At 44.7% G+C, this 25,853-nt stretch overlaps 1 protein-coding gene and 1 long non-coding RNA gene across 2 annotated transcripts; both read right to left on the bottom strand.

Moving 5' to 3' along the window:
• Window positions 1-723: 723 nt before the first annotated feature.
• LOC120999386 (gastrula zinc finger protein XlCGF17.1-like) lies at window positions 724-20,241 on the bottom strand. Its single transcript, XM_040430256.1, has 4 exons — window positions 20,238-20,241; window positions 20,031-20,154; window positions 13,773-14,753; window positions 724-749 (listed from the first exon to the last, which is right to left on the bottom strand). Exons 2-4 carry the CDS (start codon window positions 20,113-20,115, stop codon window positions 724-726), a joined length of 1,092 nt encoding a protein of 363 aa, XP_040286190.1. The 5' UTR covers window positions 20,116-20,154; window positions 20,238-20,241.
• A 635-nt stretch (window positions 20,242-20,876) lies between these two features.
• On the bottom strand, window positions 20,877-21,772 carry LOC120999768. Its single transcript, XR_005778631.1, has 3 exons — window positions 21,757-21,772; window positions 21,035-21,170; window positions 20,877-20,922 (listed from the first exon to the last, which is right to left on the bottom strand). It is a non-coding gene; the product is annotated as an uncharacterized LOC120999768 (long non-coding RNA).
• Window positions 21,773-25,853: the final 4,081 nt, after the last annotated feature.

Raw genomic sequence — 25,853 nt, 5'->3', positions numbered from 1 at the left:
TTTGCTGTCCACTAAAATTCCTAAAAGTCCTTTTCCATGTCAGTGATACCCAGTGTTTTACCATTTAGTATGTACAGGTGACTTGCATTGTTCCTTCCCATGTGCATAACCTTACATTTGTCAGTGTTAAACCCAGGGCCGGCCTTTGGGGTGTGCGACCTTTGTGACCGCACTCCAGAAAGATAAAGGGGCGCCAAAACAGCTGATCAGTACCACTCAGTGAAATGTTGCTGGGCCCTGCCGCCAGCCAATATCTGCATGAGCTGAAGATGCACATGCCGACTGTTCCTTGCTCTAATTAGGCAAGATGCTGCAGCCAGGCAGTGCCCGTCCTCGTCTCTCCCTGCAGGTGCAGTTAGCATTACTCACAGTGATGCAGAGGGTTCTGTGTGATGAGGGCAGAAGCCCGGCACACTAGCTCTCAGATGTCTATGGAGGAGGAGGCTGGCCTGCAGAGCCAGAAACGGGACGCTGCCAAAGCTTGGGATCACCCCCTCTCTATCTGATTTTTAAAGTTGTAAACTCCCCATGGGTCCCTTCACATACTTGATGCCTGCAAACAAAAGGTTTGTGTGCACATAATGTGTATCTATTTCTTTCTGATATCTATCTATCTATCTATCTATCTATCTATCTATCTATCTATCTATCTATCATAATCTATTATCTATCTATCTATCTAATATCTATCTATCTATCTAATTATCTATCTATCTATCTATCCTAGTGAACTTCAGGTGCCTGTTTCGCTAGGAAAGAAAAATAAGCACATTTACAACATTTTAATAAAGTCATGTTGTAAATGTGGGTACACTTTGCATAAAGTGCTTTTAAAATCAATAGGACTTAAAGGGGTTATGTACCTTTGTTGTGCTTTTTTCTTGGAATGTGGGGAGTAGCCACCCACCCAGCACTTTTGACTACTCCCAGTATAAGCCGTCCCGGATCAGCTTTACAGCCATACTAAACAGCTGAAGTGTCAGACTGCAATCTGCAATAAAGTAGAAAAGAACCGGCACTCCAATAATCTTTGCTGTTAAGGAATTTATTGGTCACTCATGTTTAGGTGACGCGTGTTTCCGCACTCACAGGTGCCTTTTTCAAACAGAGAGTGAGCTGGTGTGAGTCACTCTCTGTTTGAAAAAGGCACCTGTGAGTGCCGAAACGCGCGTCACCTAAACATGAGTGAACAGCAAAGATTATTGGACTGCCGGTTCTTTTCTACTTTGTTGATCCCGGGATTACATCCGCATAAACCGAGCACCCACCGACCAGCACGCAGTGCCATCTGACCTCATCATACTGAAATCTGCAATAATGACACTTGAGAAAAATCGGCTCTTACCTCACCGAGGCCAGTAACCTCGGTGACACATACCGACCATCAATGACGGGCCCTTGTTCCTTCCAACATACCTCCCTTCTTTGATCAACCCTGAGGGGGTGGACACACATTAAACAGTGTACCCAGGACAGGGTATCCGCGTTTCCTAGTAACCGGCCCATTCTGTGTTCCACCGAAAACTTGAAGTTTTGTAAAGACAGAAAACAACGGGTGACCCGGGCATTTCTGTCCTTGGCCTGGCTCATCCATTTGAGAGGTGGTTGGTCACCTGACGAAACTTTCTCCCCGACAAATAATAGCGAAGAGACTCGAGTGCCCACTTGATAACCAGGCACTCTCTCTCCACTATACTATACCTGGTCTCGGCTAGGGTAAGCTTCCGGCTGAGGAAGACAACGGGAGGCTCCTCCCCGTTGACTTCCTGAGACAGTACAGCACCGAGACCTACTTACGAGGCATCGGTCTGTACTATAAACTCTCTTTTGAAGTTGGGCAACACCAAAACCGAGAACCCACACATGGCCGACTTCAAAGCAGAGAAAGCCTTTTCTGCCTGCTCATTCCTGTGGACTGTCACTGACTTGCGTCCCTTCAAAAGGCCTGTCAATGATGTGGCCACTGTAGCAAAGTGGGGGACAAACCCCATATAGTATCCCACCATTCCCAGGAACGACTTTACATGCCGAAAGTGACAGGTCTGGGACAATTCCTAATTGCCTCAATTTTGTTCACCTGAGGTTTGATAACTCCAAGCCCAATTACATACCCTAGGTACTTGGTCTCTTCTAACCCTATCGTGCACTTTTCCTAAGGGAGTCTACTACAGCCTGTACTTTAGGTGACTTTCCCAGTCGGTACTGTGCATAACAATATCGTCCAGGTATACCAAAGCGTACCGATGATGTGGACGGAGTACAATGTCCATTATCCTTTGAAATGTGGCGGGGGAGCCATGTAGACCAAAGGGTAATACCTTGTAATGATACAGCCCCTCTGGTGTAATGAAAGCCGTTTTCTCCTTGGCAGCCTCCATCAAGGGTACCTGCCAGTACCCTTTGGTGAGGTCCAACACAGAAAAATACCGGGCTTGGCCTAACTTCTCAATAAGCTCATGCACTCGGGGCATGGGATATACGTCAAACTTGGAAACCTCATTGTACAAGTGACGTTTCGACCTTCATCGGTCTTTCTTGAGAAAGACCGATGAAGGTCGAAACATTGCTTGTACCATGCTGATCTGTGAATAAATCACCACTTGATTTTCCACACTGGTGAGTGCTGCGGATTGTTGCATTTTTTCTAGACATTGGGACCACTGGCCAGGATCCCCATCTGCGTGCACCATCACCTTTAAAGGTATCTTTAATGTTTTTCCCATCATGGGATCAGTAGTGCTGCCAAAACCTTTTTGTATACCCATTCTAGAAACTACATTCCTCAAGGTATTCAAAACTGATTTTACAAACTTTGTTAACCCTTTAGGTGTTCTACAAGAATTAATGGAAAATAGAGATACAATTTCAAAATTTCACTTTTTTGGCAGATTTTCCATTTTAATATTTTTTTTCCAGTTACAAAGCAAGGGTTAACAGCCAAACAAAACTCAATATTTATGGCTCTGATTCTGTAGTTTACAAAAACACCCCATATGTGGTCGTACATCGCTGTACGGGCACACGGCAGGGCGCAGAAGGAAAGTAATGTCATACGGTTTTTGGAAGGCAAATTTTGCTGGACTGGTTTTTTGACACCATGTCCCATTTGAAGCCCCCCTGATACACCCCTAGAGTAGAAACTCCAAAAAAGTGATCCCATTCTAGAAACTACACCCCTCAAGGTATTCAAAACTGATTTTACAAACTTTGTTAACCCTTTAAGTGTTCCACAAGAATTAATGGAAAATAGAGATACAATTTCAAAATTTCACTTTTTTGGCAGATTGTCCATTTTAATAATTTTTTTTCCAGTTACAAAGCAAGGGTTAACAGCCAAACAAAACTCAATATTTATGGCTCTGATTCTGTAGTTTACAGAAACACCCCATATGTGGTCGTAAATCGCTGTACGGGCACATGGTAGGGCGCAGAAGGAAAGGAATGCCATACGTTTTTTGGAAGGCAAATTTTGCTGGACTGGTTTTTTGACACCATGTCCCATCTGAAGCCCCCCTGATGCATCCCTAGAGTAGAAACTCCTAAACAGTGACCCCATTTTAGAAACTACGGGATAAGGTGGCAGTTTTATTGGTACTATTTTAGGGTACATATGATTTTTGGTTGCTCTATATTACACTTTTTGTGAGGCAAGGTAACAAGAAATAGCTGTTTTGGCACCGTTTTTATTTTTTGTTATTTACAACATTCAGGTTAGATCATGTGGTATTTTTTATAGACCAGGTTGTCACGGATGCGGCGATACCTAATATGCATACTTTTTTTTAAATTTATGTAAGTTTTACAGAATGATTTCATTTTTGAAACAAAATCATGTTTTAGTGTTTCCATAGTCTGAGAGCCATAGTTTTTTCAGTTTTTGGGCGATTATCTTGGGTAGGGTATGATTTTTGCGGGATGAGAAGACGGTTTGATTGGCACTATTTTGGGGTGTGTATGACTTTTTGATCGCCTGCTATTACACTTTTTGTGATGTAAGGTGACAAAAAATTGCTTTTTTTACACAGTTTTTATTTTTATTTTTTTACGGTGTTCATCTGAGGGGTTAAGTCATGTGATATTTTTATGGAGCCGGTCGATACGGACGCGGAGATACCTAATATGCATACTTTTTTTATTTATGTAAGTTTTACACAATGATTTCATTTTTGAAACAAAAAAAATTATGTTTTAGTGTCTCCATAGTCTGAGAGCCATAGTTTTTTCAGTTTTTGGGCGATTATCTTGGGTAGGGTATGATTTTTGCAGTACTAGATGACGGTTTGATTGGCACTATTTTGGGGTGTATATGACTTTTTGATCGCTTGCTATTACACTTTTGTGATGTAAGGTGACAAAAAATGGTTTGTTTAGCACAGTTTTTATTTTTTATTTTTTACGGTGTTCACCTGAGGGGTTAGGTCATGTGATATTTTTATAGAGCCGGTCGATACGGACGTGGCGATACCTAATATGTGTACTTTTTATTTTATTTATGTAGGTTTCACACAATAATATCATTTTTGAAAAAAAAAAAAATCATGTTTTAGTGTCTCCATATTCTGAGAGCCATAGTTTTTTCAGTTTTTGAGCAATTATGTAAGCTAGGGTATCATTTTCTTGCGGGATGAGATGACGGTTTGATTGGCACTATTTTGGGGTGCATATGACTTTTTGATTGCTTGCTATTACATTTTTTGTGATGTAAGGTGACAAAAAATGGTTTATTTAGCACAGTTTTTATTTTTTATTTTTTACGGTGTTCATCTGAGGGGTTAGGTAATGTGATATTTTTATAGAGCCGGTCGATACGGACGCGGCGATACCTAATATGTATACTTTTTATTTATTTATGTAAGTTTTACACAATAATAGCTTCTGTATTGTAATGCATTGGCTGTATGAGTAATACTGTGTGTATTACTCATACAGCTTCCGGCCTGTGAGATCCAGGGGGCTGAATCTAACAGGCTCGTCACCGGAAGGCAGCGCGATCCCTTCCTTAGGCATCGCACTGCCTTCCATGCCATCGGGTCTCCCCTACAGACCCATGGGGACCCGATGGCACCTGCGCCCGCCGCACCACTGAAAAGCCGCAAACCGCAGGTCTAAATTGACCTGCGGTTTGCAGCGATCGCCGACACGGGGGTCACAGGACCCCCCTGCGCATTAAGCCAAGGTGCCAGCTCAACGATTTGAGCAGGCACCTTGTTCCGATCACCGCCCGCTGGGAGGCGGTGATCGGAAATACACATGACGTACCGGTACGTCATGTGTCCTGAAGAGGTTAAAGACATACTTGGAAACATTACATACAGCGCTACAAAACATACAGGGTAATACAGCCCCACATATCTACCTGTTACATCCAGTGATGTCTCCTCTGATGTAGATATTCTCTTTCCTCATCTTCTCTTTTCAGACCAGACCACAATGGTGACTTCTTTCAGCCGTGTCTCGTCTCTGCAGGGTTTAAACAAACAGACATCTTATTTTACTATTTTTCCATCCTCCTCCTACCTTCTTAACACCCCATCCTTCCCCCCGATACTATCCTGCAGAAACAGTCCCCCTGAAAATACTGGTATCACATTGATAGTGCGCCAGTACAAAAATACCCCTTTATATTGTGCGCCAGTACAAAGAAAAAACGTATCTTTCAGATCAGACCCCCATATAAAACCCCAGATGAGACCCCCCCATCTCTGACCAGACCCCCTTTAGACTTCTATGTCAGACCCCACCATATCAGACCCCAATTTTAGACCTCAGATCAGACCCCCATTAGACCTCCATGTCAGACCCCGCCCCAATATCAGACCTCAGATAAGACTCCCATTAGACCTCCAGAACCCATATCAGACCTCCAGACCAGACCTTCAGACGCCCCTTAAACCTCAGACCTCAGATCAGATCTCCAGACCCCTATATCAGACCAGACCTCCAGACCCCCTTTAGACCATAGACCAGACCTCCAAACCCCCATTAGACCTCCAAACCCTAATATCTGCCCCCATTAGACCTCCAGACCCCCAATCAGACCCCCATTAGACCTCCAGATTCCCAATCAGACCCCCCATTAGACCTCCAGACCCCCAAGCAAACCCACATTAGACCTCCAGACCCCCAATCAGACCCCCATTAGACCTCTAGACCCTCAATCAGACCTCTGTTAGACCTCCAGACCCCCACTAGACCTCAAAACCCTCATATCTGACCTCCATAAGACCTCCAGACCCCCATTAAACCAACAGACCCCCTTTAGACCTCCAGACCCCCAATCTGAGTCCCATTAGGCCTCCATACCCCCATTAGACCTCTGGACCGCCAATTAGACCCCCATCAGACCTCCAGACCCACAACCAGAACCCAATTAGACCTCCAGACCCCCATTAGACCTCCATCCCCCAATCAGACCCCCATTAGACCTCCAGACCCCCAATCAGACCTCCAAACCCCCAATCAGACCCTCCATTAGACCTTCAGACCCCCAATCACAGCCCCATTAGACCTCCAGACCCCCATTAAACCTCTAGCCCACTAATTAGAACCATTATACCTCCAGACCCCCAATCAAACCCCCACTAGACCTCCAGATCCCAAATCAGACCCCCTTTAGACCCCCACTAGACCTTCAAACTCCCATATCTGACACCTATTAGACCTCAAGAGCCCCAATTAGACCCCCCATTAGACCCCAGACCCCCAATCAGACCTCCAAACCCCCAATCAGACCCTAATTAGACCTCCAGACCCCCAATCAGAGCCCCATTTGACCTCCAGACACCATTAGACCTCTAGATTGCCAATTAGACCCATTAGACCTCCAGAAGCCCAATCAAACGCCCATTAGACCTCCAGACTCCCAATCAGACCCCCTCTAGACCTCCAAACTCCCATATCTGACACCCATCAGACCTCTAGAGCCCTAATAAGACCCCCATTAGACCTCCAGACCCCTATTAAATCTCCAGACCCCCAATCAGACCTCCAATCCCCCAATCAGACCTCCAGATTCCCATTAAACCTCAGTCAGAACCCCCATATCAGACCTCAGATCAGATTTCAAAATAAATAAACAAATTTACCTCTCCTGCTCAGCCGCTCCTCTTCTGGTCTGGCGGCCTCCTCGTTCTCTTCTCAGGGCCCGCCCTGCACAGTCACCTGACTGCCTGCAGCCTCAGGTCATAGGGCACTCTGTATGTCCTGACGCTACAGGCAACCAGGACACAGCAGAGCGGGACCTGAGAAGAGCAAGCAGGAGAAGGGGTAAGTACAGCGCTCACAGTGCTTCACTCCCCCGACTCCTGCAGACTAGTGAGCGCTTCCATTATGGAAGCACTCACTAGTATTACCTTTATAAGATGTAATGCATCTTATGAAGGGAAAATTACAGCACCACTGGCAACTGCGACTGCTGCGACCCCTATAGATACACCAGTGGCTTCAATGATACTCAATGGCAATGACACTGCAGTTTTTCCAGACACAAACAAGTTTCCAGACATAAAATAGCTAAGGCTAGTTTCAGACTAGCAGCAAGGGACTCCGGCAGGCTGTTCAGGCGGGTGAACAGCCTGTCGGATCCGTGCTGCTGCTAGTGCACTCATGCCACCAGACTACCGCTCTGGCACCATTGACTATAATAGGGGCGGGGCGGAGTTCCGGCAGCAGCGCATGCCGAGAGGTGGCCAGACTAAAAGTACGACATGCGCTTGTAAGCCTGGATTGTCAGCTTTCAAACAAGACCAGTTGCATGTTTCTAGCTGCTACCATTCAGCAGATATCAGCATCTAAAGCAGCCCTCCCCCCTCCAGTTAGCTACTTTTCCCACTAAAAACAGTTAGCTGGTTAAACAGTCCTCCTCATCATACTGTTCACATTTTGACATCATGAGACCAAGACGAGACCTAATAATTGATGAACAGTACCTCGCCATTGCGAGGCTTGAAGCATGATATTTTCAGACAGAAGTGGCCACTGAGGTTAGAGTGTCACAGAGTGTCATCAGCAGCTTGCAACAGAAATACAGAGAGACTGGAAGTCACAGAAAGGCATAGAAGTGAACGTCCTTTGGCCACATCCCACACTGATGACCGCTTCTTTGTAAATAATGTCCTGCGGAACCGGATGATGAATACCACACAACTCCAGGCACATTTAACCCAAGTGTCATGTCAGACCATTCAAAGCCATTTACATCAGCGTGGTCTGCATGCTGGACAACCTGCAAGGGTACCTGACCACACCACCAGGGACAGGTGTCATCATCTTGCATGGGCCAGGGTGCATCTATGCTGGACGAGGGACCAGTGGGCCTCAGTGCTGTTCAGTGATGAAAGTCGATCAAGGCCTCATGCACACGACCGTTGTTTTATTCCGTGTCCGTTGTGCCGTTTTTCATGATTTTCTGCGGACCCATTGATTTTCAATAGGTCCGTTAAAAACTCGGCTAATGCACCGTTTGCCATCCGCGTCCGTGATCTGTGGTTCCAATCCGTCCAAAAAATATAACCTGTCCTATTATTTTCGCGGAAAATGGTTCGCGGACCCATTCAACAATGGAACCCCATTTTGTGGAACGGAACACAACAACGGTCGTGTGCATGAGGCCTAACGCTGAGCAGAAATGATGGCCGCCATTGATGTTGGAGATGTCAAGAAGAGTGCTATGCATCAGCCACTGTTGTCACCAGACGAGCCTTTGGTGGTGGTGGTGTTACAATGTGGGCAGGTGTGTCTAGTCAATACAGAACTGCCCTACACTTTATAAATGGTACAGTGACAAGCCCATACTACTTTAATAACATTATTAATTCAGTCATTGTGACTCTGCATGAACAACACAGGCCTAATTTCATCTTCATGGACGACCAGGCGCCAGTTCATCGAGGTCGCATTATTAGAGAACAGCTGCTGGAGACTGGGGGACCTCAAATGGAGTGAAGGGGCGTTGCTAGGTTAAAACATTCGGGGCCTGGGCCCCTGATGTTTTGTCCCAGGCCCCGAATGTCCTGCCTGCCTGCTAGATACAACTAAATCAAATTCAATACAATTGAATCAAATACACTGGAAGATCTGAAGGACCTGTGATGACATCACAGGTCATCTGACCAGTAAAACAGGCAGTGGTTGAGAAGGATTTGCGATGATGTCACCATTATGTGACCAGTGCAGGAGAGGATGGCAGTGAAGAGGAGAAGTCCTGCGAGAAAAAGCTGTGGTGAAGTCTGCTACATGAGGAGAGGTAAGTGAAGGGAGATGCAGAGCAATGCTGGGAGTTGTGGTTATTTAACTGGGACTGTATGTTAGGGCTGAAGGGAGGGATGATATTTACATGGAACTGTGTGTTGGAGGTGGCTGGGGAGGCGGTGATGTTGTTTACATGGGACTGTATGTTGGAGAGAGCTGTGGGAGGGAGTGATGTTATTTACATGGGACTGAATGTTGGAGGGGGCTGAGGGAGGGAGTAATGGTATTTACATGGGACTGAATGTTAGAGGGGGCTGAGGGAGGGAGTGATGTTATTTATATGGGACTGAATGTTGCAGGGGCTGGGGCAGGGTGATGTTATTTACATGGGACTGTATGTTAAAGGCAGCTGTGGGAGGGGATGATGTTATTTACATGGGATTGTATGTTGGAGGCAGCTCTGGAAGGGAGTGATGTTATTTACATGGGACCAAATGTTGGAGGGTGCTGGATGAGGCAGTAATGATATTTACAAGGGACTGTATGTTGATGGCAGCCGTGGGAGGGAGTTATGTTATTTACATGGGACTGAATGTTGAGTGGGTGATGTTTACATGGGAATGCATGTTGGGGGCAGCTGGGGAGGGGGTGATATTATGTCCATGGGACTGTATGTTGAAGGTGGCTGGGGAGAAGGTGATGTTATTTACATGGGACTGTATTTTGGAGGGGGCTGTAGATATAGAGGGATGTTATTTACATGGGACTGTAAATTGGAGGGGGCTGGAGAGATGGTGTAATGTTATTTACATGGGACTCTCTGGCGGAGGGAGGAATATAACTACGGGTGGCACTGAAGGGGGCATTATAACTACTTGGGGCACTTCAGGGTGAGCATTATAACAGTAGGGGGCAGTATAAATACTGGGGGCACTGTAGGGGTATTATAATTCATGGGGACATTAGGCGTTCTTATTACTACTGGGGGCTCTATAGGAGGGACTTATAGATCCACCTTATTTCTACTAAGAGCGCTATGGGGGCCTTATTTCTACTGAGGGGTCTCTGTGAGAACATTATTAGTACTGGAAGGCTCTTCTACTAATGGAGGCACTCTTGGGGAGCGTTATCACAGTTGGGGGCAGTATTACTAATGGGAGCATTCTTGGGGAGCATTATCACTGTTGGGGGCACTGTAGGGTACAGTATTACTAATGAGGGCATTCTAGAAGGAAATTACTATTGGTGGGACTTGAAGAAGCACTATTACTATGGGGGGGGTGCTAATTTTTCTTCAGGAAAGTATTTGGGGGTATTGGGGAGCACAGCGAGCAGCAGGATAACACTGTGGGGACTCCAGGTCAGGGCCGGCGCCACCAGTAAGGCGACTTAGGCAGTCGCCTAGGGCGCCATTTAGCAGGGGGCGCCCTTCTGCGGTGTAAATTTTTTTTTAAAAAAGTTGGTTATATGAGTTCGGGCAGCCGGCCGGCGGCGCCCCTCATGCTGCGCCTCCTGAGCGCTTGCCGCTCTAAAGAATCTCCGGTCGCCGGCTCAGTGCTGCGCAGCCTGCTGTGTCCGCTCTGTGCTACTGCTGTTGTTAGTGTAGCGTGGCCGAGCTCTGTTCGGTCCGCGGTACAGGAGCTTTTGTTTCCTGTACCCGGCCGGACTGACAGGAAATGTGACAGGCTGCTGTATAGCAAGGACAGCAAAATGCGGTGTGTGGGGGCAGGGAGGGCGACTTAGAGAACTGGGCCATATTCATTGGGGCCTGGGCCTCAGATCTTTTGAGACCCAAGCAATGCTCCTGCTTTCTCCAGAACTGAATCCCATTGAAAACCTATGGAATGACCTGAGTCGCCATGTAGAGGCTTTGTACCCCAGAACCTGACCTCAATGACCTGAGGGCCGCCCTTCAACAAGAGCTGGGATGCCATGCCTCAGCAGACAATAAGTCGACTTGTCAACAGCTCAAGGCCACACGCCAAGTTAGGCTACTTTCACACTAACGTTCGGGGCTCCGCTTGTGAGTTCCGTTTGAAGGCTCTCACAAGCTGCCCCAAACGGATCCGTCCAGCCCTAATGCATTCTGAGTGGATGCGGATCCGCTCAGAATGCATCAGTTTGGCACCGTTTGTCCTCCGCTCCGCTCAGCAGGCGGACCCCTGAACGCTGCTTGCAGCGTTCGGGTGTCCGCCTGGCCGTGCGGAGGCAAACGGATCCGTCCAGACTTACAATGTAAGTCAATGGGGACGGATCCGTTTGAAGTTGACACAATATGGCTCAATCTTCAAACGGATCCGTCCCCCATTGACTTTCAATGTAAAGTTAAAACTGATCCGTTTGCATTATCATGGAAAAAAAAAAAAAAAAAAAGCGTTTGCATTATAGGTGCGGATCCGCACCTAACGCAGGTGTGAAAGTAGCCTTATTGAGACACTAACATTTTGTGGGGATATACCCACCACTTTTTTTGGCTTTTGTTTCAATAAATTGTTTGAGATAAGGAAATCACCATTGCTGCTTCTACTTAAATGCCCGACTTTAATGGTATAATATCACTGTAGCGTAAACCTTTTTAAGTTTTCCATAAATTTCACCCGAAAGTCAAATATCCCTAACTTTTTGTAAGTAGTGTATGTGGAAGAAATTGCTCTTGTCAGATGTGACAAAAGTTGAACTTTTTGGCTTAAATGCAAAATGCTATGTGTGGCAGAAAACTACCCCAGCGCATTACCCTGAACACACCATCGCCACCATGAAACATGGTGGTTGCAGCATCAGGCTGTAGGGAGGCTTTTCTTCAGCAGGGACAGGGAAGCTGGTCAGAGTTGATGGGAAGATGGATGAAGCTAAATACTGAGCAATCCTGGAGGAAAACCATGTAGAGGATGTAAAAGACTTGAGAATGGGGCGGAGGTTCACCTTCCAGCAGGATAATGACCCTAAACATTCAGCCAGAGCTACAATGGAAGGGTTTAGAATGGTCCAGTCAAAGTCCAAACCTAAATCCCATTGAAAATCTGTGGTAAGACTTCAAAATTGCTGTTCACAGATGCTCTCCATCCATCCTGATTGAGATTGAGCCTTTTTGCAAAGAAGAATGGGCAAAAAGTTCAACCTTTAGGCTGGGTTAACACTTGAGCGTTTTACAGCGCGTTCAAACGCGCTGTAAAACGCTCAACACATGAAAACCAATGCTTCCCTATGGCCCTGGTTCTCACTTGAGCGTTTTACAGCGCGTTTGAACGCGCTGAAAAACGCCCTACGCTCAAACAAGTTCTTGAGCTTCTTTGGGGCGTTTTGACGCGCGTTTGTGGCCATAGGACACTGCAGTCAATCACACAAACGCGCGTCAAACGCGCGTTTACTATTGCAAAAAACGTGCATAAAAACGAGCGACAAAAACGCGCGTTAAACGCGCATATCAAATACGCTCAGGTCTGAACCCAGCCTTAGATGTGCAAAGCTGGCAGAGACAAGCCCCAAAAGACTTGCAGCTGTTACAGTGAATTACAGTGAAAAGTGGTTCTACGAAGTGTTGACTCAGGGGGGCTAAATACATTTTCCAGATTTATGTTTATTAAAAATTTTGAAAACTATGTACCATTTTCTTTTCACTTCATACATACTTGCTACTTTGTGTTGGACTATCACATAAAATCCCAATAAAATGCATTTAAGTTTGAGGGTGTAAAATGAAAAATGTGGAAAAGTTCAAGTATGAATACTTTTTTAAGGCACTGTATATATTAAAAAGTTATAGCTGTAAGAATATGGAGAAGCAGAGTTTTTTTTTAAAGGTTTTTATCCAAAAAAATTAAATAGTGCTGTTACAAAATATAACTTGTCCTGCAAAAATAAGTCCTCATGTGACTGAGCAGAAATGTATGTTATGGCTCTTGGAAGGAGAAAGGGAAAAAACAAATATACAAAAATGAAAATTGATCTTATCATTAAGGCGTTAACCATAACCAAATGAACAATACCGGACATAGCTACCGCTTCGGTCATATTGGGGGACCCTGTGGGGTACAAGGTTCCTGTTCTCATGATTAGTGGGGGCCCCAGCAGTAGGACAACCACTAATCTAACAGTTACTCCCTAACCTCTGGATGTGTTCCTACTATGATGAAAACAAAATGTCTACTATTAGATGAGTGTGGCTGATCAACTGACTGAATAAAGGTTTTTTTAGAAGTGGACGTGTGACTTGTATTTTTTTTGTTATACTGCACAGTTTTTAGCATGGTGTATGAAGTTAATTTAATATAATGTTATGTATACATCTGAAGGCATTGTTAGACAGCAGGTCCTACACCTGCCACATTTCTTACAATCTGATAATTACAATGTTTTCTACTCTGTGTGAGTTTTCTGATGTCTAACAAGACTCGATTTTTTACTAAAACATTTTTCACATTCTGAGCATGAAAACGTCTCTCCTGTGTGAGTTCTCCAGTGATGAAGAAAACCTCTTTTATGGGCAAAACGGGCTCCACATTCTGAGCATGAAAACGGCTTCTCTCCTGTGTGAGTTTTCTGATGTCTATTCAGATTAGATTTTTGACTAAAACACTTTCCACATTCTGAACACAAAAATGTCTTCTCTCTTGTGTGAGTTTTCTGATGCCTATCAAGATGCGGTTTTTGACTAAAAGTTTTTAAACATTCTGAGCATGAATATGGCTTCTCTTTTTTATGAATTTTCTGATGTCTATCAAGATGCGGTTTTTGACTAAAAGTTTTTAAACATTCTGAGCATGAATATGGCTTCTCTTTTTTGTGATTTCTCTGATGAATAAGAAGAGCAGATCGATAGGTATAACATTTTCCACATTCTGAACATGAAAACGGCTTCTCCCCTGTGTGAGTTCTTATATGTTGCACAAGATATGCTTTCCGAGTAAAACATTTCCCACATTCAGGACATAAAAATGGTTTCTCTCCTGTGTGAGTTCTCTGATGTCGATTGAGATCCACTTTTTGATTAAAACATTTTCCACATTCTGAACATACAAATGGTTGCTCCCTTTTGTGAATTCTCAGATGATTAAAAAAAGCTAAGTTATGGGCAAAACATTTCCCACATTCTGTACATGAATATGGCTTCACACCTGTGTGAGTTCTTAAATGTCCCACAAGAGATGGTTTAAGAATAAAACTTTTTCCACATTCTGAGCATGAATACGGTTTCTCTCCTGTGTGAATTCTCTGATGTATAACTAGAAGGAATTTCTTCGTAAAAGATTTTCCACATTCAGTGCATGAAAATGACCCTTTATCTCTGTGATTTGTCTCCTGCAAAGAAATGTTAGATTTATTTTTAAAACGTTTCTCACGTGGAAATATTTTCCCACGTTTCTGTTTAGTTCTTGTTTTCCCAATCAATGATTGATTAGATGAGGGTTTCTTATAACCAGCCGTATCGGTGGATAGATCTCCGCTGTGAAGGACTGAGGATACGTTAGGAGTTACTGAATCATCTTGTGTGGTGTTGTTATCTTCTGCTTCATGACCGGAAGGTAAATGGAGATGTTCATGGACATCGCTTATCCCGTCTTCACCTGAAAATGAAATAACTTTTTCTCTTTTTTACCAAAGCAGAAATATTTTTTCTATTAACCAATTATGCTTTATTGAGACAATAACAAGTCAGAAAACAAAATAAATAGGATATATAAGAAAACAGGATTATGTAAGATTTCAGCAAGTAAATAACATGCACTTACAAAAAATGGGAAGACAAAAAAAACACAGTGGTAAAAAAATGTTCAAGGCCCATATTGCACATAAATATTGAAAGTTTTCACCCATTCACACCACACTTCCAACTTTTCTAAAATAACAATTTTTCAGATCTCACAGAGTGGCCGGACCAGGGTGGTGATCATACTCACCTTGTCCCCACCACTGGGTTCTGGTTCTTTCGTAACCAGTGATCCATTGTAGTTTTGCATAGGAACCACCTATTACTAAAGTGGGGTTTGTTGATTCCACCTACTTGTGTTTGTGCTCCCTGCTGCCAATTTTGATTAACCTACAATGAGGACACCTTTAGATTTTGCCTTCCCCTTTAAGGCTCTGTTCACACCAGTTGTCACCCACTGACTCTCATTGTTTAAAAAAAATTTGAAGTATACCACATGTTTATTTTCAGGAAAAAAGAAGCTTAGTCAGATTCTCACACTTTCACGGAGATTTATCAAAAAGGAAAAGGATCAGATTGCTTGCCCATGACAACTAATCAGATCCAACTATACATTTTCAAAGGCCCTTAGAAAATTAAAGCAGTGACCCTGATTGGTTCCCATGGACAACAACTCTATTTTTCTTGTTTATTAGTTTTGATACACGTCTCTTTTTGTTTCAATCACTTCTGTGCCCCATTTATACTTTACAGATTATAACCACTACCAGCTCTCCCCTACCATTACCCCGCTGTTGTTTTTCTGCTTTCCTTTTTTTGCCTCTGCATCCCTCCTTAAGGGCTCATGCAAACGAACATATTTTTGCGACCGTATGCTGAACTACGCAAAAAAAAAACCGGAAGTTACTCCATATGGCTTCTGTTTCCGTATTTCCGTTCCGTTCAAAGATAGAACATGTCCTATTATTGTCCGCATAACGGACAAGGATACTACTGTTCTATCAGGGGCCTGCTGTTTCGTTCTCCAAAAACGGAATGCACATGGACGTCATTCGTATTTTTTGCGGATCCGTTTTTTGCGGACCTCAAAATACTGAAAATGCCATACGGTCGTGTGCAAGAGGCCTAAAGGACATTCCAAGATGTTTATAGTGATGACTTATCCTCTAGATCTGATCAGTGGTGGTCCAACACCCGGGACCCCCGCCGATTAGCTGTTTGAGAAGGCGCTGATGCTCACAGGAGCGCTGCAGCCTTCTCTCCGTTTACCAGCCACAGCGCCGTACATTGTATAGCGGCTGTGCTTGGTATCGCGCATTCACTTCTATGGGGCTGAGCTGCGCCTAGGCCATGTGACCGATGAACGTGATGTTTAACCCCTTCCCAACTGCACAATGTAAATATATTGGGGCGGTCGGGCATTTAAAAATGGCGTCCTCTACCCAGGGGAGTGGGTGCCATAACCACCAGTTGCCTGCTGTTTTTAACAGCAGACACTAGGGACTAATGTATGTGTGGAAATGGCCAATTCAGCATTTTTTGGTCGCTTCACCTCCCACAAAACAAAAATCTAATAAAAAGTGATCAAAAAGTCATACACACCCCAGAATATCAATGAAAACTACAGATCATCCCACAAAAAATGAGCCCTCACACAGATCTGTATAAATAAAAAAGTTATGTATGGGGATCAGAATAAGGCAATGCAAAGAAAAAATTTGTTTTTTCCAACGTTTAAAAAAAAAAAAAGGAGTTCAGTATTGAAACGCAAGAAAAACTATACATGTGGGATATTGTTGTAGTCGTTGTGACCAGGAGAATAAAACTAACAGGTCAAATTTACCGCAAAGGAAATAGTGTATAAACCCCCCCCCCCCCCACACACACACAAAACTGTGGCGGAATGGTGTTTTTTTTATAATTCCACCCCAATTGGAATGTTTTTCCTGCTTCCCACCACAATGTACAGTACAGACCAAAAGTTTGGACACACCTTCTCATTCAAAGAGTTTCCTTTATTTTCATGACTATGAAGGCATCAAAACTATGAATTAACACATGTGGAATCATATACATAACAAACAAGTGTGAAACAACTGAAAATATGTCATATTCTAGGTTCTTCAAAGTAGCCACCTTTTGCTTTGATTACTGCTTTGCACACTCTTGGCATTCTCTTGATGAGCTTCAAGAGGTAGTTCCCTGAAATGGTTTTCACTTCACAGGTGTGCCCTGTCAGGTTTAATAAGTGGGATTTCTTGCCTTATAAATGGGGTTGGGACCATCAGTTGCGTTGAGGAGAAGTCAGGTGGATACACAACTGATAGTCCTACTGAATAGACTGTTAGAATTGGTATTATGGCAAGAAAAAAGCAGCTACGTAAAGAAAAACGAGTGGCCATCATTACTTTAAGAAATGAACGTCAGTCAGTCATCCGAAAAATTTGGAAAACGTTGAAAGTAAGGGCTATTTGACCATGAAGGAGAGTGATGGGGTGCTGCGCCAGATGACCTGGCCTCCACAGTCACCGGACCGGAACCCAATCGAGATGGTTTGGGGTGAGCTGGACCGCAGAGTGAAGGCAAAAGGGCCAACAAGTGCTAAGCATCTCTGGGAACTCCTTCAAGACTGTTGGAAGACCATTTCAGATGACTACCTCTTGAAGCTCATCAAGAGAATGCCAAGAGTGTGCAAAGAGGTAATCAAAGCAAAAGGTGGCTACTTTGAAGAACCTAGAATATGACATATTTTCAGTTGTTTCACACTTGTTTGTTATGTATATAATTCCACATGTGTTAATTCATAGTTTTGATGCCTTCATAGTCATGAAAATAAAGAAAACTCTTTGAATGAGAAGGTGTGTCCAAACTTTTGGTCTGTACTGTATGCAACTGAAATGGTGCAATTGGAAAGTATAACTTGTCCCGTAAAAAACAAGCCCTCATACGGCTATGTGAAGGAAAAAAATGGGGGAGCTGGGAGTAAAAAATTAAAACGGAAAAACTGAAAATCACCCGGTTTTGAAAGGATTAAAGGAAACCCGTCACCGTGAAAAACATTGCAATCTGCGGGCAGCATGTTACAGAGCAAAAAGAGCCGATCAGATATATAGTTGTATGCCAAGTGGGTGGTCCTTTCTGTGATTGACATATAATTATAAAAATATGATTTAAACAATTGGACAAATTCCCTTTAAATCTATGACCATTGACAGCAAACATCACATTAACTACAACTCCCCCCATCTTGTGGTTATGGATCTAATCACGTGCTCAGCATGCAGCCTGCAAAACATACATATAACACATCTCTCCGATGTCTCGATGTCTATGTAAATTCATAATGGAGATGTTCTTCCTTTTCTATTCAGGGGATTGAAAGAATGAGCTCCTCAACATGTGAGAGGGTCTACAGCCGAAAAGTACGTAATCGTTAAAGGGAGTCCGTCACCAAGTTTTCATGTTTTGGACTGTTTATATAGTGTTCTTGGACACACACGTGATTATAACAGTGCCTGTGTTGTTCTTGTCCCATCTAGTAAGGCTAAAAAAAATGAGTTTATAAAGTAATACAAATGAGGGCACGCAAGTGCCCAGGGCGATGTTCGGGCTTTAACTGCCCAGGGGCGACGTTCTGCTGCCCAGGCCCCTCGATGATCTGCACTCCTAACCCCTCCCCATAGTATCTTCTGCCCCGCCCTGTAATGATCTGGCATCATCCTCTTCAGTTCTCGCCTGCACACTTCACCGCAGGGCTCAGGCATGCGCAGTGCTCTGGCCACTTTGGGCAGAGACTTAGACATGTGCAGTGCGCATGCTCCAGTTAGAGTCGCGGCTCACCAGCAGAGAACAGAGGGGCCTGGGCACTTGCAGCCAGAACATCGCCCCTGGGCACTTGCAGCCAGAACGTCGCCCCTGGGCACTTGCAGCCAGAACGTCGCCCCTGGGCACTTGCAGCCAGAACGTCGCCCCTGGGCACTTGCAGCCAGAACATCGCCCCTGGGCACTTGCAGCAGAACGTCGCCCCTGGGCACTTGCAGCCAGAACGTCGCCCCTGGGCACTTGCAGCAGAACGTCGCCCCTGGGCACTTGCAGCAGAACGTCGCCCCTGGGCACTTGCAGCCAGAACGTCGCCCCTGGGCACTTGCAGCCAGAACGTCGCCCCTGGGCACTTGCAGCAGAACGTCGCCCCTGGGCACTTGCAGCAGAACGTCGCCCCTGGGCACTTGCGTGCCTCATTTACATAACTTTATACACTTATATTTTCACCTTACTAGATGGGACAAAAACAACAAAGGTTCTGTTATAATCATGTCTGGGTGCAGGAACGCTATATAAACAGTCCAAAACATGAAAACTTAGTAACAGACTCTCCTTAAGGCCCCATTCACACGTCCGCAATTTCGTTCCGCATTTTGCGCAACGGAATTGCGGACCCATTCACGATGTGCGGCCCGGCTCCGGAAATGCGGACCCGCACTTCCGGGTCCGCATTTCCGTTCCCGAAAAAAATAGAACATGTCCTATTGTCCGCAATTGCATACAAAATACATACAAGGCTGTCCATAACCTGTCCCCTCCCTACATCTCAGACAAGCCTACAACCAGTGACCCTGCTGCCTCTATACCGCCATGACCAGCTTCACCTGCACCTACTGTGTCCTTCTCCCATACCATGTAGATTGTAAGCCCTCACGGGCAGGGCCCTCTCTCCTTCTGTACCAGTTTGTAACTCGTCTTGTTTATGATTAGTGCAATTGCCTGTATTATGTATGTGCACCGCTCCTGATAGTACAGCGCTATGGAATGAATGGCGCTTTAATAATAAATAATAATAATAATATTCTATTAGTGCCGGCGATGTGCGGTCCGCAAAATGCGGAACGCACATTGCCAGTGTCCATGTTTTGTGGATCCGTTACGGAGATGTGAATGGGGCCTAAGAGATGCAAGCCTCTTAATAAATGCCCACATCTACTGTTGTCCATGCTCCAGAACTGAAATCTATTCTAGCCAGGAGCTGTAGTATATTTCTGGTGTAATTCGTGCCAGTTTTCTGGTGCAAATGTTGTTAAATCAGTCGGGTGGTGGAGGTCACACCCACAGTCTACTTCCTCCAGCCCATAAAAAGTGGCAAGAGCATCTGAAAAAGCTAAAAAGTAACACATTTTGTCAAAATTTGGTCTCCTCTTACCTGGTGACGTGAGGGACTGGTGATTCTCCATCATGACGTCCTTGTACAGATCCTTATGTTCTTCTAAATACTCCCACTCCTCCATGGAGAAATAGACAGCGACATCCTGACACCTTATAGGAACCTGACAACACAAGGACACAGTCATTACCAGTCCCCTCCCTTGGCGTTATTGTATAATGTCCCAGCATTCCCAGCAGCGCTCACCTCTCCGCTCAGCAGCTCGGTGATCCTGGTGGTAAGTTCTAGGATCTTCTGCTCATGTATCAGGGAATGAGGTGGAGGCTCGGAGATGGGGCTCTGGGTCCTGCTCCATCCTCCTGACACACGGGGTGTCACACACTCACCAGACGACTTCTTCACTACTGTGTAATCCTGTGTATGGGGAGACGCCGATCACTACAGAGATTCTAAGAGTCCTTCACCTTTCCAGATATTTCCCGGTTTTATTACTAGAGATAAGAGTGATGTCATGTGAAACTCTCACCTCTCCAGTTATCAAGGAGATGATCTCCAGGGTGAGGTCTAATATCCTTGCAGCCATGTGGTCTCTGTCCTTGTAGAGATCCTTGCGTCCTTCTAAATACTCCAACTCCTCTATGGAGAAATAGACAGTAACATCCTGACACCTTATAGGAACCTGACAACACAGAGGACACAGTCATTACCAGACCCCTCCCTTGGCGTTATTGTATAATGTCCCAGCATTCCCAGCAGCGCTCACCTCTCCGCTCAGCAGCTCAGTGATCCTGGTGGTAAGTTCTAGGATCTTCTGCTCATGTATCAGGGAATGAGGTGGAGGCTCGGTGATGGGGATCTGGGTCCTGCTCCGTCCTCCTGACACACGGGGTGTCACACACTCACCAGACGACTTCTTCACTACTGTGTAATCCTGTGTATGGGGAGACGCCGATCACTACAGAGATTCTAAGAATCCTTCACCTTTCCAGTAATTTCCCTGTTTTATTACTAGAGATAAGAGTGATGCCATGTGAGACTCTCACCTCTCCAGTTATCAAGTAGATGATCTCCAGGGTGAGGTCTAGTATCCTTGCAGCCATGTGGTTTCTGTCCTTCTCCATCCTTGGTGGGTCATTTATGGAAAGAACCATCAGCTTTGAAAGGATGAACCTAAGAAGCCTGAAGGAAACACAGAGGACTGAGAGAAAAATCATATTTAGAAGAAAATTCCACCCAAATAAAGTGGCAGAGGAAGCGGGAATTATAAAGGAACAGAGTACAATGGAGATGACATATCTACTGAGATGTCTTATATACCAAGCACGACCACCACTGATGGATTGCAGGTTCATCATAACAAGTGCCTTGTATTAACTTTCTCTTCATGATGAATAGGGTTGCCACCTTTTCTTAAAGCCAAACCTGAACAGAAGGGAGGGTGGGCGTGTCTGAAGTCAGCGCCGCTCTGGGCTAGCATTGCATCACTCCCGGCTGATCGCTGTGCACGGGTCTGAGAAAGGCTTGTACCCGAACACAGGATTACAAACCCGGACTGTCCTGGTCATTCCTGTACGGGTGGCAACCCTAATGATGAATGGCATTTGCTTAAGTGACACAACCCTTTTAACTCTGCAGTCTACGAGATCTCAAAACCTCGCTCCCTCCTACATACAGTCCCATGTAAAACATTTTTGTCCATCCCTGCAGCCCCTTTACTGTACAGTCCTATGTGTAAAACCTCTTCTCTCTTCATCTGAATACTCACCTATAGCACAGTCCTGTAATGGTCATGTGCGTAACGTTACTGATCACATGACTGCGACATCATCAAAGGTCTTACAGAGACTAACAGTTACATCCCTCCCATGTAACTGATTGGACCCTGGGCAAAAATTTACTTGGGCCCCCTGGATCCTGCCTTCCCACACCTTAGGCAATCACGGCCTCCACCACAACACACACACAAAAAAACCACACATCTGGTAGAGTACAGTGAATGACTGTAAATACTTCCAGTTCTGAAGACTCCAGCGGGTCAGGATCAGTGCTCTGGGCAGCTGGGCTCAGGCTGGAAGTGGGGACCGCTCTGCAGGCAGGAGACCGGGGCTCGGCTCAACCTAGTGTTACAGTGCACCCCACAGTATGCAGTATAGCACCCTATAGTATACAGCACCACACAGTATGCAGTATAGCACCCTATAGTATACAGCACCACACAGTTTGCAGTATAGCACCCCACACTATACAGTACCCCACAGTATATAGTAGAGCAGTATAGCAGCCTATAGTATACAGCACCACACAGTATGCAGTATAGCACCCTATAGTATACAGCACACCACAGTATTCAGTATAGCACCCTATAGTATACAGCACCACAGGGGCGTGGCCTGCACGCTGATGTCGCGTCTGCTCCGGACTTAACATTCAACAAGCGGCTCACAGCTACTACTCCTGACTCATACCGCAGCTAATAGAAGCCTTAACAAGTGCTCCAGCTATGGGGAAGGTCAGAAGGCGCCCTGCCCCGGCTAAACTGACCGAATTCTTCGGTAAAGCGACGTGTCGGGTGGTAATAATTCAATTAAGAATTATTAATTATGGTCATAAAAATAATTAACCATAAAAAAATAAAATTTATAAAATTTGTCATAAATTCTTAAAATCATGACCTGGTGAATTGTAGACAACCTAATTGATACAATTCACATCTAAATCCGACTATTTCCTCAGATAAATAAGCTCTTTTTGACGTGAGATGACGTTAATGATAAAATGTAGTTTGACATTATATAATCATACGCAGGTATTATAAAAATATGCAGATTTATTGGTTACAAGATTATAAACATATATAAGTAAATAAACACAAAGATACATGCAAATGAATATATATAGTGTTAATATAAAGCATTACAAGCTTAACAATACATGTGAGTGGAAATAACTTGTCACATTATAGCCAAGCTATTATTTGATTAGGATATCAAAGTATGAACATAAGTTATATACATTACTTCTGTTCAGAGAAAACCTCATGATATCAGGATGGGCATGTCTAATCCTAGACATCAATATAGAATGCTAAATACATTCTGCCCCCCTAACCAACTACACATCACATGACTTCAAGATGGGCGAATCCATCCAAGGATATAACTTTGGTAAGACTATTTAGACAAATAACAGGGATCTAGGATCTTAAATGGGAAGGACTTGACGTCTTTCCGGTGGGAATCCATCACTTAGCTTGGCGAAGAATGTTCTATCAATATATATATAAAAGCAATCATTTAATGCTTTGCTAGATTATGAGTCTAGATTCTTCTGCAGGTAGAATGAAGCCTCACAATATCCTAAGACTACATCTCAATATGGAGATGATCAATTATTTAATCATGTATTTATTCGCCAATCTAGATGGTATAATTTCACCCACACTATCAAATTAGTCTTAATAAAATGAAATATCATTTTCTGTGTCTCTTACCAAGTCCTAGCAGGAATCTCACTTCTGCTCCTAGGAAAGCTGGGTGGTCCATCATAGCGCATCTCATTATGGCTTCCATCTTGATAGACCTCAACTTCTCCTCTCCTCCCTCTCTCTTTCTCTTGATCCCTTTTTTTTTTCTCTTGCTAACCTCCTCTGCTACTCCGCACACGAGTAATTATTCCCCCCCTTATCTAAGAATCATCCCCTTTAGATTATGGATTCCCAATCAGGTAGGGTGGTTGTATTCGCATGCTAATAACATCATGACGTTATCTCAACTCCTAATATGGTATTAGAACAAATAATGAAATAATATAATGTTGCCCATCTGACTCCAGATGGCACTGCGGTACTGTAGGTGAATATAACAACGTTTAAGCATTAAAATTAAATATCTAATAATACGTTCTCAGGACCTTTTGATCTTTCCATATAAATCACTGAGGAAGGTCTTTTCCTTACACTTTTAATTACCTATATCCTGGACTTGTTGGAGTTGACTGTCTTCTCTTATCTTTTTGAAATATGGGTTGACTTGATGAAAATTTTATGTAGCGGCTTTGATGCTGGGCATCGGAACTTGTAGATTTCACTTATGTACTCCCATGAATAACTATTGTTTTGAAATCCAATTAACTTAAACTTACTTGTTTCTGTAGTTGTTTCTTCTAAATGGTAAATACATGGTATAACATATATATAAATCGATACATTGTTACACATAGATAACACATTATATGAATTATTGATTAACATATGTTGTAAACTAAATATACTAGAGGTGGGACGAATCCAAATTTTTTCGAATCCAAATCCGAATCCGAATCCGAAAAGGTTCTCGAATATATCGAATCTTTCGAATCTCGAATCCTACGAATCCTGTACATAATTGTGTGAACGTACGGTGTAAGAAACAAAGTCAGACCGCGTCAGTTTGTCTGAACCTCCACCTCCCAGTCACAGTCGCACCCTATATGACCGCGATGACCCCTGCTCCTATCACTACAAAACATACAGGGTAATACAGCCTCATACCTCTTACATCCAGTGACGTCTCTTGTAGATGTTCTCTTTCCTCATCTTCTCCTTTCAGACCTTCAGACCAGACACCAGTTTTCAGCCATTTTTCGTCTCTGCAGCTTGACAAAAAAAAAAAAATCTTAGTTTACTACTTTTCCATCATCCTCCCATCTTCTGGACAAATCATCCTAACACCCCTAATACTGTTCCGCTGTGCTCCCCAATACTATACTGCAGAAACTACCCCTGATAATACTAGTACCACACAGAGCCCCCCATATAAAATACCCCTTCTTTGTGGCCTCAGTAGATGCCCCCACAGTGCCACCCAATAATGTGCCAGTAAGTGTCCCCATAGATGCCCCCCTAATCATGTGCCAGTATCAAGTGCGGAGTGCCTCTCTCCTCCCCCCATGTGCCGGTATCATAGTGCCATCTCCCCCCCAATGTGCCCGTATCATAGTGCCACCTCCCCCCATAATGTGCCCGTATCATAGTGCCATCTCCCCCCATAATGTGCTCGTATCATAGTGCCATCTCCCCCCATAATGTGCCCGTATCATAGTGCCTCCCCCCAATGTGCCAGTAGTATCATAGTGCCTCTCACCTCTCCCCCTGGCATTCACAGACCCCCCCACCCCATAACGGTGCCATCCACAGACCCCCCCCACCCCATAACAGTGACATCCACAGACCCCCCCACCCCATAACAGTGCCATCCACAGACCCCACCCCACCCCATAACAGTGCCATCCACAAACCCCCCCACCCCATAACAGTGCCATCCACAGACCCCCCCACCCCATAAAAGTGCCGTCCACAGACCCCCCCACCCCATAACAGTGCCATCCACAGACCCCCCCACCTCATAACAGTGCCATCCACAGACCCCCCACCCCATAACAGTGCCATCCACAGACCCCCCACCCCATAACAGTGCCATCCACAGACCCCCCATCCTATAACAGTGCCATCCACACCCCATAACAGTGCCATCCACACCCCATAACAGTGCCATCCACAGACCCCCCCACCCCATAACAGTGCCATCCACAGACCCCCCCACCCCATAACAGTGCCATCCACAGACCCCCCCACCCCATAACAGTGCCATTCACAGACCCCCCCACCCCATAACAGTGCCATCCACAGACCCCCCATCCTATAACAGTGCCATCCACACCCCATAACAGTGCCATCCACACCCCATAACAGTGCCATCCACAGACCCCCCCACCCCATAACAGTGCCATCCACAGACCCCCCCACCCCATAACAGTGCCATCCACAGACCCCCCCCACCCCATAACAGTGCCATCCACAGACCCCCCCATCCTATAACAGTGCCA

Source organism: Bufo bufo, chromosome 4 (genome assembly GCF_905171765.1).
Source record: "Bufo bufo chromosome 4, aBufBuf1.1, whole genome shotgun sequence".
NCBI lineage: Eukaryota > Metazoa > Chordata > Amphibia > Anura > Bufonidae > Bufo > Bufo bufo.
This window is presented reverse-complemented; position numbering and strand designations above follow the sequence as displayed.